This window comes from Ambystoma mexicanum, chromosome 10, assembly GCF_040938575.1.
Source record: "Ambystoma mexicanum isolate Mex_15411 chromosome 10, UKY_AmexF1_1, whole genome shotgun sequence".
Lineage (NCBI taxonomy): Eukaryota > Metazoa > Chordata > Amphibia > Caudata > Ambystomatidae > Ambystoma > Ambystoma mexicanum.
Genome location: NC_090932.1, coordinates 609,599,400 through 609,615,700, shown reverse-complemented (window position 1 = coordinate 609,615,700; position 16,301 = coordinate 609,599,400). Strand labels below are relative to the sequence as shown.

The 16,301-nt window shown below is 43.5% G+C and overlaps 1 protein-coding gene across 5 annotated transcripts in view; it reads left to right on the top strand.

The window, feature by feature from the left end:
* The window catches only part of DOCK10 (dedicator of cytokinesis 10), a 2,208,289-nt gene that overhangs the window by 1,136,574 nt on the left and 1,055,414 nt on the right, over positions 1–16,301 (top strand). For all 5 annotated transcript variants that reach the window (XM_069618176.1, XM_069618179.1, XM_069618177.1 and 2 more), the window contains exon 20: positions 12,731–12,854. In XM_069618176.1, coding sequence (XP_069474277.1) covers positions 12,731–12,854 — 124 coding nt within the window. The remainder of the gene's footprint in view (positions 1–12,730; positions 12,855–16,301) is intronic.

Here is a 16,301-nt window from a genome sequence, read left to right as displayed (position 1 = left end):
CTGCCACCTCCTTGAAGAACTAGACCTTGATGTCCTTGGTCTTACTGAGACATGGTTCACGGCCAGCTCTGTCACAAGCTTTGACACTCTCCTCCCTGATGGCTACAAGATCCTCTCAGCACCCAGATACTCCGGGTCCGGTGGGGGGGTAGCCCTGATCTTTCCTGAGTGGATTCCTGCCTCTATCATTCCCACTCAGACCTCCTGTCCACCCTCTCCACCCACACCCTTCCTCTCCCCTCCCCATCTGTGCTTGCTGACCCTTCTTTAGCCACCCCCCATCATCCTTCTTGTCCTTTCCTCTTTTCTGCCCTGACAAGGTCACTAGACAAGTCCGATCTATGAAAGCCTCATTAAAACAGGTTCATCCCTGTTCCTCTAAAACCATCAAGGACCACACTGACACCCACGCTCCAGCCCTTGCTGATTTTTGCAACCACTCCTTTTCCCTGGGATCCTTTCCCCTCCCCTCAGAAGCACTCCATTGTGCATCCTCTTCTCAAGAAACCCACAGCTGATCCTTCTTATCCAGCTATCTGTCGCCCAATTTCCATTACTCCCTTTCTTGGCAAACTCCTGGAAAAGTTGGCCATCTCTCAGCTTAACCTTCATTCCAATTCTGTTGGCTGTCTCCATGACCACCAGTCTGGCTTCAGAGCTGCCAGAAGCACAGAAACGGCTCTCCTGAACATCTGTGAAGATCTGCTCTTCAACCTTGACTCTAACATTCCCTCTGTCCTCATCCTCCTCGATCTCTCGTCTGCCTTCGACACGGTCAACCATACCTTCCTGCTCAACCGTCTCTGTGAAAACCTGGGTATCACTGATGAGGCTCTGGTTCTCTCTAGCTTTGCCTATTGTAACAGCCTCTTTCTAAATCTACCTGCCTCTACTCTCCGCCCTCTGCAACTAATCCAGAACAGGACTACAAGCCTTGTCCTTGGCCTCAAGCCCTGGGATCTTATCTCTCCAGCTCTGAAATCTCTCCATTGGCTCCCAGTGGATGCAAGGATTACATTGAAAACCCTCTGAAAACCCTCTACATTGTCCACAAGGCTTCTGGGGCCTGGGTCCAAAATACCTTCAGCTATCCCTCTGCAAATACCTCCCCTCTCGAGCTCTTCACTCCTCTACCTCCAACTCTCTCAGGGTCAGTCATTTTTCAAAGAAACGAGCTGGGGGTAGATCTCCGTCTTCAGCTGGGGCCTCCCTCTGGAACAGCCTCCCTGCCACTCTAAAACTTGAGGAGAACCATCTCCGGTTCCGGAAGCACCTCAAGACCTTCCTCTTTTCTTCTGCCTTCGCTCCCCCTCTCCCCTACTGATCTGTTCTCTCTTGGCACCATGCACCTGGCCACCCTCTGTTCTCCGGGCCCAGGTACCTGCTCACCTTCCCGCACTGCCACCCCTTGCACTGGGGTCTGTAACTGTACCCATACAGCCCCCCTTATTCTTCCTGCACTTATCAGACCGACCCTGTCTGCTGCATTAAACCTAGCACTTGCACATTGCTGGCTGCATTAAAACTGTTAGTTGCCTTTCTTATGCATGTATTGTTATTTATCTGTTTCTCCTCTGCTTCGTACTTTCCACTTCTCCCCCCTTCCATGCACTTTTCCCTTCCCCTCTCCCATGCACTTGCGCGTTCTCAATGTCACTGGGCCTAGTAAGATCGCTGTTTTGTTCTCCCCTCTTCCCCTCCCTTGCCTTGTCGCGCTCTGAAACACTTGTGTACGAGCGAGATAGAAATAAAATATCAATATCAAGAGTCGACTTATATATATCATGCAGCGAAGGCCCAGATGAGTAAGGTAAGGTGCGTAGGTGCGCCGTCCCGTGGTTCCCCCAACTAACGATGATACATGATCTTTGGCCGCCTCTGCGTTGTCATACACTGGGAGTGAGGTTGGCGATATCGGAGCAGGAGACACACAACTAAGCCCAGTTGTAGGGCAATGAGTAGTCATAAAGCACAGCTACTCCAACACCTATGCTCCGATCTGGTTTCCAAGTGTACACTTCACCCTCCAGTAGGCAATGCATATAACAGGGTCAACTCACCAGGCACAATGCACCAAGAGGCCACCAGCAGATCGTCGTGGCTGACAGGTAAGGGCACTCTACCATATGCCTTGGGTGGAGAACTAAGAACCATGTTCATCCAAGAAGGTACGGGTCAGTGGGACCCACCACCGTCTCACAGGTCACCAGGACAGTGTCACACTGGGCAGGGTCCTGTATCCTCAAGTGTGCAGCCTCAAGATCCCCGGTGCAAGCCAGCGGACCACCCCAGCACTGCAACACCAAAGATCCAGGCAGCACCATTCAGCTTGAAAGGGGCAATGTCATAACCGACTCCTGGGACACCCTCGATGAGCAGCTCACAGCAGGTAACGCTGCTTTGTTAAAAGCAGCTCTGCGCAGCATGGACATGCTGTGCCGTCCCCTCCACGGGAGTCAGGACAGCTCTCGGGCAAATCCCCCATCTCGCAGACTCACCCCATCCTCAGGTCCTGCATCCTCCACAGTATATGGTCTCCCAGAACAGCAGTGAGCCGTCCACTTCGCCTTCCCTGCTAGCAGTCTCCTGGAGTCACATACAGTAGCAAACTCACTGCCCAGATTCGTAATGAATCTGTGCATGCTGCAGGCTCCATGTGTTTCACCTGCTCCAGTCGTGCCAACCCAGCAGTAACATCTGGGCTGTTTCTGCAGTCAAGGCCAATCCATAAGGGTCTCTCGACAAGCTGCACCAACAATTTAAAGCCTGCAAATTATGTGGAACTGTCCCGTCCAACCCACACTATGCTGCAGCAGCAGCCCACACTATGCTGCAGCAGCAGCACCAACGTCCCTCGAACTGGTGCGTTTTCTTTTGCCGCAATGGCATCGCCTCTCGGTTGCTCCTCTCTGCTGACCGCCCAAACAGGGTCTCCCGGCTCAGATTTTGAACGGGAAAGCTGGAGTAGGTAGGCCCAGCCTTCCGATCGCTGGATCTGTTATTGGGCAATCGAGGAGATACTTATGTATGGTATAAATTGTACGGATTACGTGGGTCTGAGTGGAGCGAAGTCAGTTTAGACGTTCATCAGCTTGCTGCTCAACAGCACCCCTCATGATTCCTTTCAAGTGCTTAAGGTATTAGGTCCTCCTCTACCTCATCTTGCTCTTGCTCTTCCTCTTCCTCCTCCTCTGTTCCAGTCCAGGTCCTCCAGGTGGTGGAGGCCCCTGGGGAGGAGGGATGCCCATTACATTTGCCATTGCAAAGTGCAGGTAGTCAAATCTAGCTCCTAAACAATGATGCTCTCTCCTGGTCTGCCAGATTGAGAATGTGTAAAAGAAATGGGTGGGTACATTAAGAGGATCCGTCGGTGGTCTTTCCTCCTGTCTTCAGGCCTTGGAGTCTAAAATAGGCAGTGAAAAGTTGCAAAAAGGTTAGAGAACAGCTGAGAATGGCACTAGCAGGTGTGGAAGAGTACAGTTTGAACTTGACACTTCCTAGATTGGCTGAAAATTCATTTTCAAGATGTCCACGGACATAGACAGCAGTCACTGACACATCATCCTACCTCAAGGGCATGGTCATGTGATGACATTTGTGAGCGTCCGCCAGTCATCACACACTCGCGAATATCAGAGATTAAAAAACAGTGTAAAAGGTTTATAGAAGTATTAAGAATGTTCCAAACAGGTGGGGACTGGTAAAGTTTCAACTTCAAACTTCCTATATTGGCCAAAAAGGCAGATTTAAAAAACATCTGTGGAGCACAGAAGCATCATTACGCTGCAGTGGCACAGTCACATGATGATGTTCGTGAGCATCGGCCGCAATGGTATGACGCCCGTGGACTAGGACACACAAAACTGGCATGCAAATATGCGCTGAAATCTGTGATGGAGCACAGCATTTGCTGTCTAATTGTAAGTGCGTCATGCGGGAACAGACCTGTCCAGATTAGGCGGAATGTCCACAAACGTCAGACAACTGAGTGACGTCAGTGATGGATCTATGCAGACACGAACATGTGTGAAGTCCGTGGACTATAAATTGGAATTACAAAAACATATGTATACATGATATGAACAAAAGTTTATTTTAAGAAAGGGGTGACTAATCACAGTTGGAAACATGAATAGGGGTATTTGAGGGTCATAGATGGTCATGATCAGGTGAAGCAAAGACAGATATTTCATCAAAAATGTCTGCAATTTATATTTTCTTGAATCAATTCAGGTGATTGCTGCGGGAAAGAGGACAGGTACAAGTAGGGCAGTGAAAGTCAACATTTCTAATTACATGTTGTTGAACATATGTCACAAGTTCCTTAAATTGATTACATAGTTATCTTATTTGTAAAGACAAGTTGGTGATTAGATTTTATAGATTTGGTAATTGGGGTTCTCTTGTATTACTTCAGCTTCTTCATGAATACTTTTAGGTGTGCTTTCTTCTTCTAAATGATGCAGTATAAAATGTGCATTTTAATAAGTTATGCATAAGTACAATTGTTTCCTTGCTGTATAACATATATTGTTAACCATTAGTGACTTGTTCATCGCTCATATCTTCTTTGGGGGAAGAACTCCACCAGCCATTCAAGGGTGCTTGCCATGTCAAAATATATAATGGTCATATTTGTTCATGAATAATATTTATATAATGAATGGATACAATAAAAATAAAGTTTACTTACTATTTTGTGAGAGATTGTTTTACACTGTGTGGTTGCTCTGTTTTAGTGTTTATGAAGAGTTGCAGTGAACCGATGATATGAGGTGCACACGTATTCTTTGTGTTTGGTATAGTCTATAATATTGTGTCCTGAATCACAAAAATTAATTTTTACATTTGTAAAGATTTAATTGTATATAGATGTATATTTGGGGTGTACTAAATATTGCTAATGTTGTTTTATGTATATGTTTTTGTCATTAGAAGGGTACAAAATATTGTGTTTTCACCTGTGCTTTTGGGTTATGTTGTTGCTACCTGGTCTCAATGAGGTCCTCCGGCATCTGTACTGTCCATGGATGGTATAGCTACTACATACGTAGGGGAGAGTGATTTTTAGGTGCAACATTGATATTAGGAACGTCTATGAAATTGGGGTGCACTGGTAAAAACTATGAAATTCAATGAAAAAACGTTGTTAAAGCGATGTTATGGTTAAGTTGCACTAATAAAAACCTATGAAACTCAGTGAAAAAACTTTAAAGGGACGTTATGACAAGGTAAAATCGAGAAACCCAAGAAATTTGCCAGTTATGTTAAGCTATGTAACCACAACATTCACCACCACCATGCATTGCTAAAACTAACACCCAAGACATCAAAAATGTCATCAGAAATGACAAGGGCATTTGAACTACATTTGTATATTTTACTTTAAGATATATGTTCACTAATTTTGTGTATATTCATGGGTGACGGCTCTGGATTTTCACTATGGGGCCAAAAGTGCCTGGGCATATGTTAATGTTGCACTTGGCCATTTTTTTCCCTATTCCATGCTGTTTAAATGCGGTTAGTTACCGTTGTGCGATGTAACACAACAGTCACCAAGAAATAAATTATAAACCAAGGGGCTTGTAGCACACTGCCTAACCAAAGTGTGTGATCTGTGGCAAATAATGAAATCTCTCTGTGCATTGCTTAAAACAAATGGAGTTCTCAAAGCCTGGCATATTTTCTACCTAACAATACCCTTGTAAAAACAGGTCAAAAGCAGTCTGTGATTGATGAGCATCTATGAGCCATGGCTAGTGGCCTGGTAGTGTTCTAAAATGTATAGTGGGCAGGCTGAAGGCCATGGTCACTTGTGCAGAATAAATCTATCGAAAATAAAAACCCTTGAAATGCAATGCAAAATATTTACTTAATGATCAGTTCAGGTAATAAACATATTGCAATAAAACCCCCGAAACTAAAAGCATTGGGAAACCCAGGACCAGCTTATCCTAGCACGTTCCTGTTGTAAATCCTAGAGGACCTATTTATTTGAAGAGATGGGATTCACAATGCCATCGAAAATGGCATTATGGGAGATATAGTATGATAGGGGAGATCAATGGGAACATGCAAGTGTTTGAAAATAGAGAGTGGGCACCTCCTCTACCAAACGTTACCGACAACCTCGTAATGAGGCCCTTTGTGTTTAATGCGTAAGGTTTATTCTGAAACCAAATGTACAATGAATACATTTCTTTTAAAACTAATCTCTGAGGTTAGGAACCTTGCAGCTTTGGACAATGAAATAATTCTACACAAATAACCTTTCTACTGCCTCGCTGAATGTTTTGAGAGGAATTCACAGACCACCAAACTCCTGTCTTCCACTATCTGTTTCCTGTTCCTCTGTTTGATGCGTCACATCAACAGATGCCAGTAATTGATTTAACTAAACCAAACTGGATTGATGCTCTGAGCAAGGAAATAATCCTAGAAGGCAACAGCCATCAAAGATTCCCTAAAGATCCACCACAATTTGTTTGATAAAAGCCAAGCACTATAATGAATTTACAGCTTTAAAAAACAAATAATATTGAAAGCGGTTTTAGCCTGTGCTTTGGCAATGTCACCATTACTGTAATATGTTGAATGCATCTCCCTAAATTATTTTGAACACTAATTGTTCATTAATACACCCAACATTTGAAGGCACAATGGCCAGACTATGAATTAAGTACCGATGTTTGCTCATATTGTTTACAACATTCAAGTATCTTTACATTTCAATAATCACAAGGAGACCGAGATATCTGAATTTAACTATCAAGATCGTATTTTACACTTCACTAGTATTGGTACTTTTCCCATAAGGCCCTGAGTAAGCTTCATGAGACTCAAACACATGTTGGCAAAAGCACTTAAAAGTTTGTCTGGTACTTTTATTTGTATCTACAGTGTACTATTATTTTGTTTCCAAAGGAATTTATTCAGCTGTGTTGTATTGAATAGTCAAGTAAAACATTAATAAGGAAAATCTCAAGATTAAAAATACTGTAATTGTCATATCAATTGCCATGTATGTAGCATCTGTTAGTGGCAGCAGCAATAGAGTCTGCAGTCTCACATAAGCTATTAACTATTAAGGCACAGGGAGTGTAGGTGTCAGTCATTTGTAGCAGCTGCAGCCAACCACTCTAATATTTCATGAAAATTAGTACAACTCTTGATCTCAATACCCGGTAAATAGGAACACCTGCCACATTTTGTGAATCCAAAATATCATAGCAATATTTGGAAAATGGTGCACGATTTGCCCTGGGAATATGATGTCAGAACTTGTGTACCTAACAGCAATGGGGTGAGCACCCGGAGTTTGGGTTCTAATAACTGCTAATGGTGTCACTACCTGCAAGCATGAATGGTATGCCTAATAAATGTCCATTCTACACCCAAATGTATTGGCTCAGTCAATGAGTTATGGGAAAGCTATCACAAATCCTTTGCAGAATACACATGTGTTATTTCTGAGTGCAATTGTACTACAATAAGTGAAATTTAAATGTATGTCGTGATAATAGAATGAGAAAACGGATTGGAGTGCTTGGAATGGACTGGAGTGTTTGGAAAGAAGTGGAGTGCATGGAACAGTTGCGAGTACCCGGAACAGTCGCGAGTGCATGGAACAGACCGGAATGCATGAAACGGATTGGAGTGCACGGAACGGATTGGAATGCCTAGAATGGCATGACTTACATGGAATGGTTTGAAAGAGCATTGAAACGAGCAGCTTTGAGTGCTTGACACGGTCGTAAAGCATGGACGGTCTGAGTACATGGAACGGATGGAGTACATAGAACGGATGGAGTACATGGAACGGATGGAGTACATGGAGCGGATGGAGTACATGGAATGGATGAGTACATGGAACGGATGGAGTACATGGAACAACGGAGTACACAGAAATATTGGAGTGGGCTCGGCCTCAAGTAGTTAAGGTAAACCACCATATGCACATCTCCACGCTTACTCTCAAATAGAACACAGCGATACTATAACACTACTCGGTATAGCTGTTCTCATACCATCATTTGCCTCATACTCCCCATCACCCTAACTAAACACTGCTGGTTTCACACCCTCCACCCTAAGCGTTTCTCCTCAGGCCTAACACAGCCAAATCGGTCTGGATAGCAACCTGTCAGAACAAACACATAGGGCCTCATTACAACCCTGGCGTTAAGGGGTTAACAGCGCCGTAAAAGGCTGCGTCGCCGTTAAACCCTTAACGCCAGATTCACACTTTAACGCCTGCTTTTTGCAGGCGTTAAAGTCCATCCCGCTAAGGGACCTTGGTGCTAATTACGGCACCGTAATTTACGGTGCCGTAATTAGCGCCTTCCCCATTCCCATTGAGCCCTATAGACAAAAAATGGGAATGGGGAAGGGGCCATGGTGAATGGGGATTTACCGCCTCGCCAACCTTGGAATGGGGCGGTAAATCCGCCATCCACCATGGCGGAATCCGGCATGGACCATGGTGCTAATAGCACCATGGTCCAACGCCAGGGTTGTAATGAGGCCCATACTCTTGATCTCTCAGCCTCCACACCTACAGCTAAGAAGCAGCTATCACACGATTGCCCCACCAGCTGCACACATATCTGGTGCTCACACGCACCTTTTGACTCTCTCAATTTCTCTCTACTGACCTGAACTTCGGTTCCCGAAGGCATTCAACCTACCAGCGCCTTGAGACCATACCATTGGTACATAAGGCGCTATATAAATGCAAAGTAACATAACATAACATATCAGTCTCTCACTGTGCTCCCTTTCTCTGTCTTTTCCCACTCTCTCACTTTCTCTTTCTCTCACTCTATGCCTCTGTATCTCTTTATGTGGTTTTGAGTCAAGCTGTGAGATGTGCATTTACTAAAGCCTCCTCAGTTGTTGCTAATAGCTGCACGAACAGAGGAAAAAATACATACATTTGGTGAATTTTTCTTTGGAAAATGAGCCATTAAAACAAAATTATTTAATCATACTACTATTTAGTTATGTTATGCTACTTTATTTGGATTTATACAGGCAGCACTGTCCTTACACGATATCTAGGTGCTCTGGCATATCTAAAAGGGAGAGGGGGTGGGTTCGTGGGGTGGCAAGAGAGGGAATATGCAAGATAGCTTTGCTTTTCTGTTGATGCATGCATACCGGACATGCCCTTTCCTGTGTGAAGAGCATATAGGTAATTGTGTCTAGAAGGGTGCCTTGTGTGTCTGTGTAGCGTGGATGCATTGTCCAGGGCTGTGATATGTGTGCTGATTGTAACAGTGTAGTGTTCTGTTGTTTGATGCCTCTCGGGAGGGCTATTTACTTGCTATGTGTAAGTGGCTCAGTTGGTATATGTGTAGTGTGCATGAGCATTCAGGAACAGAAGGTTAGTGCCCAGGAGGTTAATAGGGAGCCTGGTGATCAACTTGGAGCATCAATCATGTGTTTCTCTGGCAGTGTCTCAGAAGTGGTGCCCTTGTAAGGTAGTTGTGAGGATATGCCACAAGGCACCTTGGAGTGGGCTGGCATGTCTGGCAGTGGGCAATGGGCAGCAACTGGTCTTTTAATGAGAGGGGGGCAACATAGAGAAGAGTGGGCAACCAGTAGGTGCTGTGTAAAGCGTGGGTGAGAATAGTTCTAGAAGGGAGTACAGATTCCAGGGAGGGCAGAGTCGTGGTAGGGTTTGTCAGAACAAATCAACATGCTACAATGTCATGGTGAAATATCTTTGTGTTATTTTTTTATTTGTGTATTCAGTTTTTTTAAACTTTAACACAACCTGAAACAAACACTTCATTGTCAAACCAGATAGAAAATATATAAGTTAGAATTTCATAATTTCATCACAAGGAAAGAGTGAAAAAAACATGCAAAATTAAAAGACTAGACATAAACATTCATGTCCAAATACTATAGATGGGCTAATTAATGGACCATTAATAACCTTCATCAAACTTTCAAATTCCATCAACAAATTCTTTATGCAGAATAAAGATTTTCACCCACAATAGAGTGAATCTGTATTAAATAGTGCACCAGTGCCAAAATCAGTGAACTTTAAGTCCCATTGAATTATCTGCCCTAAAAACCTTTGCGATGAAGTTGGTTATTGAGTGAACATAACACCACATTAACTTTCTCCATATATTAGAAGTGGGGGCACAGTCAATCAGAAAGTGTTTTAGATTTTCCTGGGAACCTCCCCCTTTGCATAGCCTCCAAAATGTCATAGATGGGGCGACATTTCTGATTGGGTGCCATCTATCAAGAGTTTCCAATAAATTGAACTTAAACATCATGAAAATCCATCTTAATATTGGACTCAGAAAAATGTTTACATGTTGGGGGAGGAAGTCAAAAGGTGTATGGATCTTGCTATATTTGTTATGCAACTTACATTTTGTGATTAGATCCTGATCCCTAAACCAATTGAACATTGTTATTTTCTTTTTGAGAGCATTCGGATTTTCTAACAACAAATTATGGGCTAGATTTTTTTAAATCAATAGTGTCACATTCTTTTATAAAATTGTTTAGCACACCACAATTTCAGGAGTACTCTATCTAGTTCAAATCAACAAATGAAGAATACAGAGGGAGATCTAAAATGTTTCTCAGTCATTTTCATTTCTGCCACTCAATATAAGATTGACATGACTCAATTAACAACTCATATCTGATGGAGAGAAAGGGCTATGATAAAGGACAGCCTAGTAGTTTCTTGCAAAATTGCAATATCTAGGAGCTACACACTTGAAACAGCATCGGGTATTGGAGACTAAAACATGATAGGTTTCAAAACCAGCGTGCAAACCCTGAGAGGGGCAAAACTGGCTTAGGATTGCATGAGGACATGTATACTACTATAAAGGGACCCTGATCCTACCATGCTTATGAGTAGGTTAAAAGAAAAGGATTATATCCAGAACAAAACAACCAATGTCATCTAAAATATCTCCTTAGATACTAGTTTAGTTGTACTATTATTACTATTATTAGTCTATTTATTGAACATGAACCTAGCTTTGGGAGACAATGGAGTGCTAAACAATTATAGTGAGAAGAGCACAGTGAAGGAAGCAGAGAAACAGAACGTGGGTAGCTAACACCAGGGGAGGAGGAGGGCATGCAATTTGGCAGCAAGGGATCTACAAGCAACTAGGGAGGAAACAGTGGGTAGCAGATCACCCTTTCTCAGGTAAGGTGGGGCGTTGCAGGTGTGTGCACCTAGGTGTTAGACAGGAGCACTTCCTTGAAGAGGAGGGCCTTGAGCTCCACCCTAAATCGTAGTCATAGATTTATTTAAAATCTCCTTTATACAATATAATATATCCACCCAGTTCAAAACACATATTTGTAAACATGAACATTCCATAAAACTCACCTACCCTACTGTCACTCTCTCTCCACTCTTAAATAGATTGTGCACTATGTGTTCCAAGTATCTGAGAACTGGCAGATGAGAGGAGGGAGCACTGTGGAGTCACCACGCATGACCATAAACGGAGTGTTAAGGGTTATGAGAGGCTTGAACTTTAGGTTCAGAGAAAAAGGTTGCTTTATATATAGAGAGGCCATGGGCTAGCTTCACTTTCTTTATCATATTCATGGGCAGGCTGAGCACTGTCTCAACCCTCACTGTAACTTGCTCAGGTGCTGTGTTCATAGGGCCCTACATGGACCTTTGACCATTGGGGCAACACTTGTCAGGAAAATAAGAGGCATTTGTCAGGTGATCTAGGAATGGGCTAGAATGACTGGTTATTTCTCTCAGAGGTCTACCCCCAATGTCTCCAAAATGCCTCAATTCCTTCTTCCATAGCGCTCACAGCCACAGAATGAAAATGAATACCTAGAGCCACACACTCCCCTCACCTGGGTTTGAGGTGGCTGCATAACTTCAGTTTTTGAATGATGCTGAAACCCAGCATGGCTTCTTTTTGCTGTTTGAAATGAGGAGCTGGCAAGATAAAAGGTGGATTCCTCAGAGTTTTCCACAAAGCTGAATGCAAAATCTACTCACGTACAGGGGATGATGCAGCTGGTGTTAATCCATACAAATAATGTTACACCTGAGGAAGGAACCTATCAAAAAACCTTATACAATCCTAGGTTAACTATACACAAGAATTCTGATAGAAAGTTATCATTCTAAGATGAACACTCTGCTACACTTCTAGTGCACTCTTTGAAAATCCCCCTATTAACAGGAAACGGGGACAATCACACTAGGGAGGGTTTCAGCCTGCTCTGTGTGCAGAGAGTGTTTTGGGAACTTAAAAATGACCACAGATCTTTACATTGACAAATATGTATCTGATAAAAAGGTTGCAACTTGAATAACTAAGTTCATAAGCCACACGTATTATTATGCTCACTTCATTTTTCACAACTCTCAACCTAACATTAAAATAATTGTATCATTGAACAATACATACTGATTCAGAGTTTTCGAACAATCTCAGGATTAGAATGTGATGGTAAAATGCCTGCAACAGCAGTCACTTCTTTTGGGATCAAGGGCTTTCCGGGGATAATGTTTCCTTTCCCCAGTGCACATTTTTAGATGGGTCTCAAGGTGAGAATGGATGCACACATGATCAGTTCCCATATAAATATGGAGAAACATATATATGTACGATGGAAGAAGGCAGCAGAACATGGTGGATTTTTGAACACATAACAAATTATTTGTAACTAATGTATGGTCTCATGTTTTATCTTTCAGGTGAAAATTGAGCTTCCAACCCAGCTCCACGAGAAGCACCACATTTTGTTTTCTTTTTATCACATTACCTGTGACATTAATGCCAAAGCAAACTCAAAAAAGAAGGAAACACTGGAGACGCCAGGTACCACAAGCATGATTTTGAATCTGTAACTGAACTTCTAAAATTGATTTATTTGTTCAATAGTAATAATATTGAATAGAAATAGTTAAAAGTCAAACCTAAGATGTATATAAATTGCATTAGGGACAGTTCAATTTTACATAAAGTAAAACAAATACAAAGACACCCCAAAAAACTAAATGAGGCTCGGGGGGATGGTACGCTGCAGTACCCCCATGCTCCTTGATTTACCCATTAGCAGTCACCCTAACAGGATCTTCTTTCCCCGAACGAAAGTTGAATTCCTATTTTAAAATCACTTCAATATGTAACAAAAAATTATGCCACAACATTAAAATGGTTGTTTTGTGATTCCATTTTCATTTTTCTGTGTCCCTAATTTTGAATGTTTCTTTTAATATGTTCACAAATTATTGTATCCACTTTGTAAAATGCAGTCATTTATTTGCAGTTTGAATTTGTTTAAAGAGTACCTATTGGCAAATTTTATTTCCTGTTCATATTGAATTTAATGAATATTACCCCTGCTACTTGCACATGGAGTCTTGATTATATTGAAGACTAGGAGGTGAGCATTATGCTTCAACTTCAATTTACTTGCTGCTCAGCAGTTTCAAGAAAACATGAGAAAACACTGAAAATGATCCTCCTATCACTTTTCCTTTTTCTTATAAACTACAAATCCCAATGTCTCTGTAGTTCCATCCTGTCCAATCCAGCTATGACACTCTTCCTGTTCCTGGAATCCTCTTCTTCTTTACGTGCTCGAACTTTATAACCATGTCCAACCAACAGGGCAAACAACTTCAACTGTGCTACTTGGCTTCTCTCAGGCCTTGGTGCCCGCTGATCCTCCACTCTCAATTATTCTTCTAGTCTTCCCCTAAGGATCATACAAACAACTATGTCAGGGTGGAGTCCTTGTATTGTCCCATCATAATTTATTGCATACAGTGAAGATAGTAAATGACAGGGTTGGAATGTAATGCTCGCCTCCTAGTCTTTAATAGAATCAAGACTCTCCGCACAAGTAGCATGGGTAATCTTCATTCTATGTCAAGAATGGAGGCGAGGATTATGCTTGTTCAAAGCTTTCCCAATACAGCTGTGGCCAAACTTTCAATTGGCTTGAAGTAAAACTCTTTAAAGCTAATATCACTAGCCCAATCTGCTGCTTGCATAATATCTCGCAGAGATACCCATGCTGTGAATGCTCCAGATGCCATTGCCCCTCTCACTGAATGTGCCCCATGCATTCCTAAGTCAATGCCTGCCAGCTGCAACACCTCTCTCACCGATCTTGCTATGGTGGCTGTCGCTACTGCCTGAAACAGTCTCCTGTGTGCAATTAACAGTTCTGTAGCATCGGCTGACCTGTGCTCCGCTGTCCTATTCTCGTATTAATTAATGCACCTTGCTATACACCATTTGGGGTTGCTTGGAAAATATGGGTAGTGTACTGTAGTAGTTCCTGTCTTAGTCCTTCTGACTATTGAAAAGGTCACTCCTTCTTGGCTAAAAGACTTCCTGTTAATCTCAAGCGCCTTGACGTCCGCTACTCGCTTACAAGATACCAGACATAAGAGCATTGCTAATTTGCCAGACAGTTGCTTTAGAGACAGAAACCTATTTGCTGGCCAGCTCGCTAGTAGGCATAGCACTACTGTAATGCCCCACACCTTATTATATCTCGGCTCAGATGGTGCTTTATATTGCACCCCTCTTATGAGCCTTGCTACTGCTGGGTGTTCCCTCGCCAGGACTCCTTTGATCGGAAGGTGGCCTGATGAAATAGCTGACCTGTACACTCTGATGGTGCGAAATGCTTTCTCATCTTGCAATCAATGTGCTTGAAAGTTCAATATAGCTACTATAGCGGCTGAAACGGGATGAACATTTCTCCCTCTACACCAGTTCGACCACCGTGTCTTAGCTCCTCCTAGTGTATGGTGCCAAAGACTTGATGAGCTCTGCAGCTTGAGACGAAATGCCTACTGGTTTCATCAACTTGGTGAAAGCTCAAGGTGCTGAGGCTAGTCCGAAGGGCATTGTTCTGAATTGCCATAGTTGCTTGTTCCAGCCGAAAGCCAGGAAAGTCCTGAATTCCTCTTGTACTGGCACCGTCAGGTATGCGTCGTTCAGGTATAATCTTGTTAGCCAATCTCCTTCTCTTAGGGAATCACTGAGCTGGTGTATTCCCTCCATCTTGAAGTGGTGGTATACAATCCAGCCGTTCAGCTCTCTTAGGTTTATAACTGGTCGCACCTTTTCCTTTCTGTTGACCAGGAACATATTACTTACAAATCTGGGGAATGCCCTGCATTTTTCAATGGCTTCCTTCTTTTCTAGCTGGTGCAGGTTGCGGTCTATGCTCTCTTGCTTCGCTTGCGCTAGGTGTGGCTGTTGTGGCCAGTGTTTCTCTATGGTTTGCTGGGCAAAATCTAGTTGCAGACAACGGACCAATTGTCCCAGAGAATCACTGTTCTTCCTCCCACCGGTGGGTACTTTGTGACTCTCACCTGGGGTAAAGCTCTGGCCTCGGCCGGCTTCTCTTCCTCTGCACCCTCTTAGAAATCATCCCCTGGCCGAAAGGAGGAGTCCTGCTGCTTATTTTCCGAGTATCGTGCACTTTGATCTTCTTTCTCCTCGGAAGCGATCAGGTGCTCGACCCCGATAGCGGCCGGTCCCAGCAAAAACTCTGCCCGGGAAAATCTTTTGTATATACGCTTGAGCTTTCTCCAGCGAACTGTAGGTGCCGACAAACCGGGCCATTTCCTTTCAGAATGTCTCCCTGAAGAGGATTGAAGTTTGGGATCTATTTTAAGTAGTAAGCCTCTCCTTTTCTCAGAGGACATGGCACAGTTTGCATTGCCTAACAGGCAGACTGCTCTCTGAGCCCAGCTAGCTAGGGCTTAAGGATCAACTTCTTCTCCCGTATCTCAGGCCCTCTCTGCTAAATCCATTATCTTCGCCAGTGGGCCAGATATATCCAGTACTTTTTCCTGGCAGCTCCTTCATTGCCTGTCTATCCCTTGCTGGTCTTCGAAACAAAGGTCAGCATCTTAGGGTCTAGTTCTGGGGTTTCCACCACTTTTCCTGGCAGGTCCAGACATGGGCATTCTGCGCGCCTGCGTTGCCTCGCCTCCTTGTCCAGAGCCTTCCTTAGTCTCAGGGCCATGTACTTTGTTACTCTGGGGGATGGCTGCTAATTGGAGGATCTGGGGTTCCTGATACTGTCTGGGTCAAACATATCCATGATCGCCTCTGGCTCTTCGTCCAGGTGCTTCTCTTTGCAGGCTGTGTTACCCCTGCTGTGTGTTGCCCATTCTTCTTCTGCCTTCTCCTCCTCTTCATAGAAGATAGCTTGTCTTCCGCTGGCTTCTCTTCCGATCCTGGGTCGTCTTTACCCATATTTTCCTACCCTGGGAAGGGGGTCTTAAGGCCTGG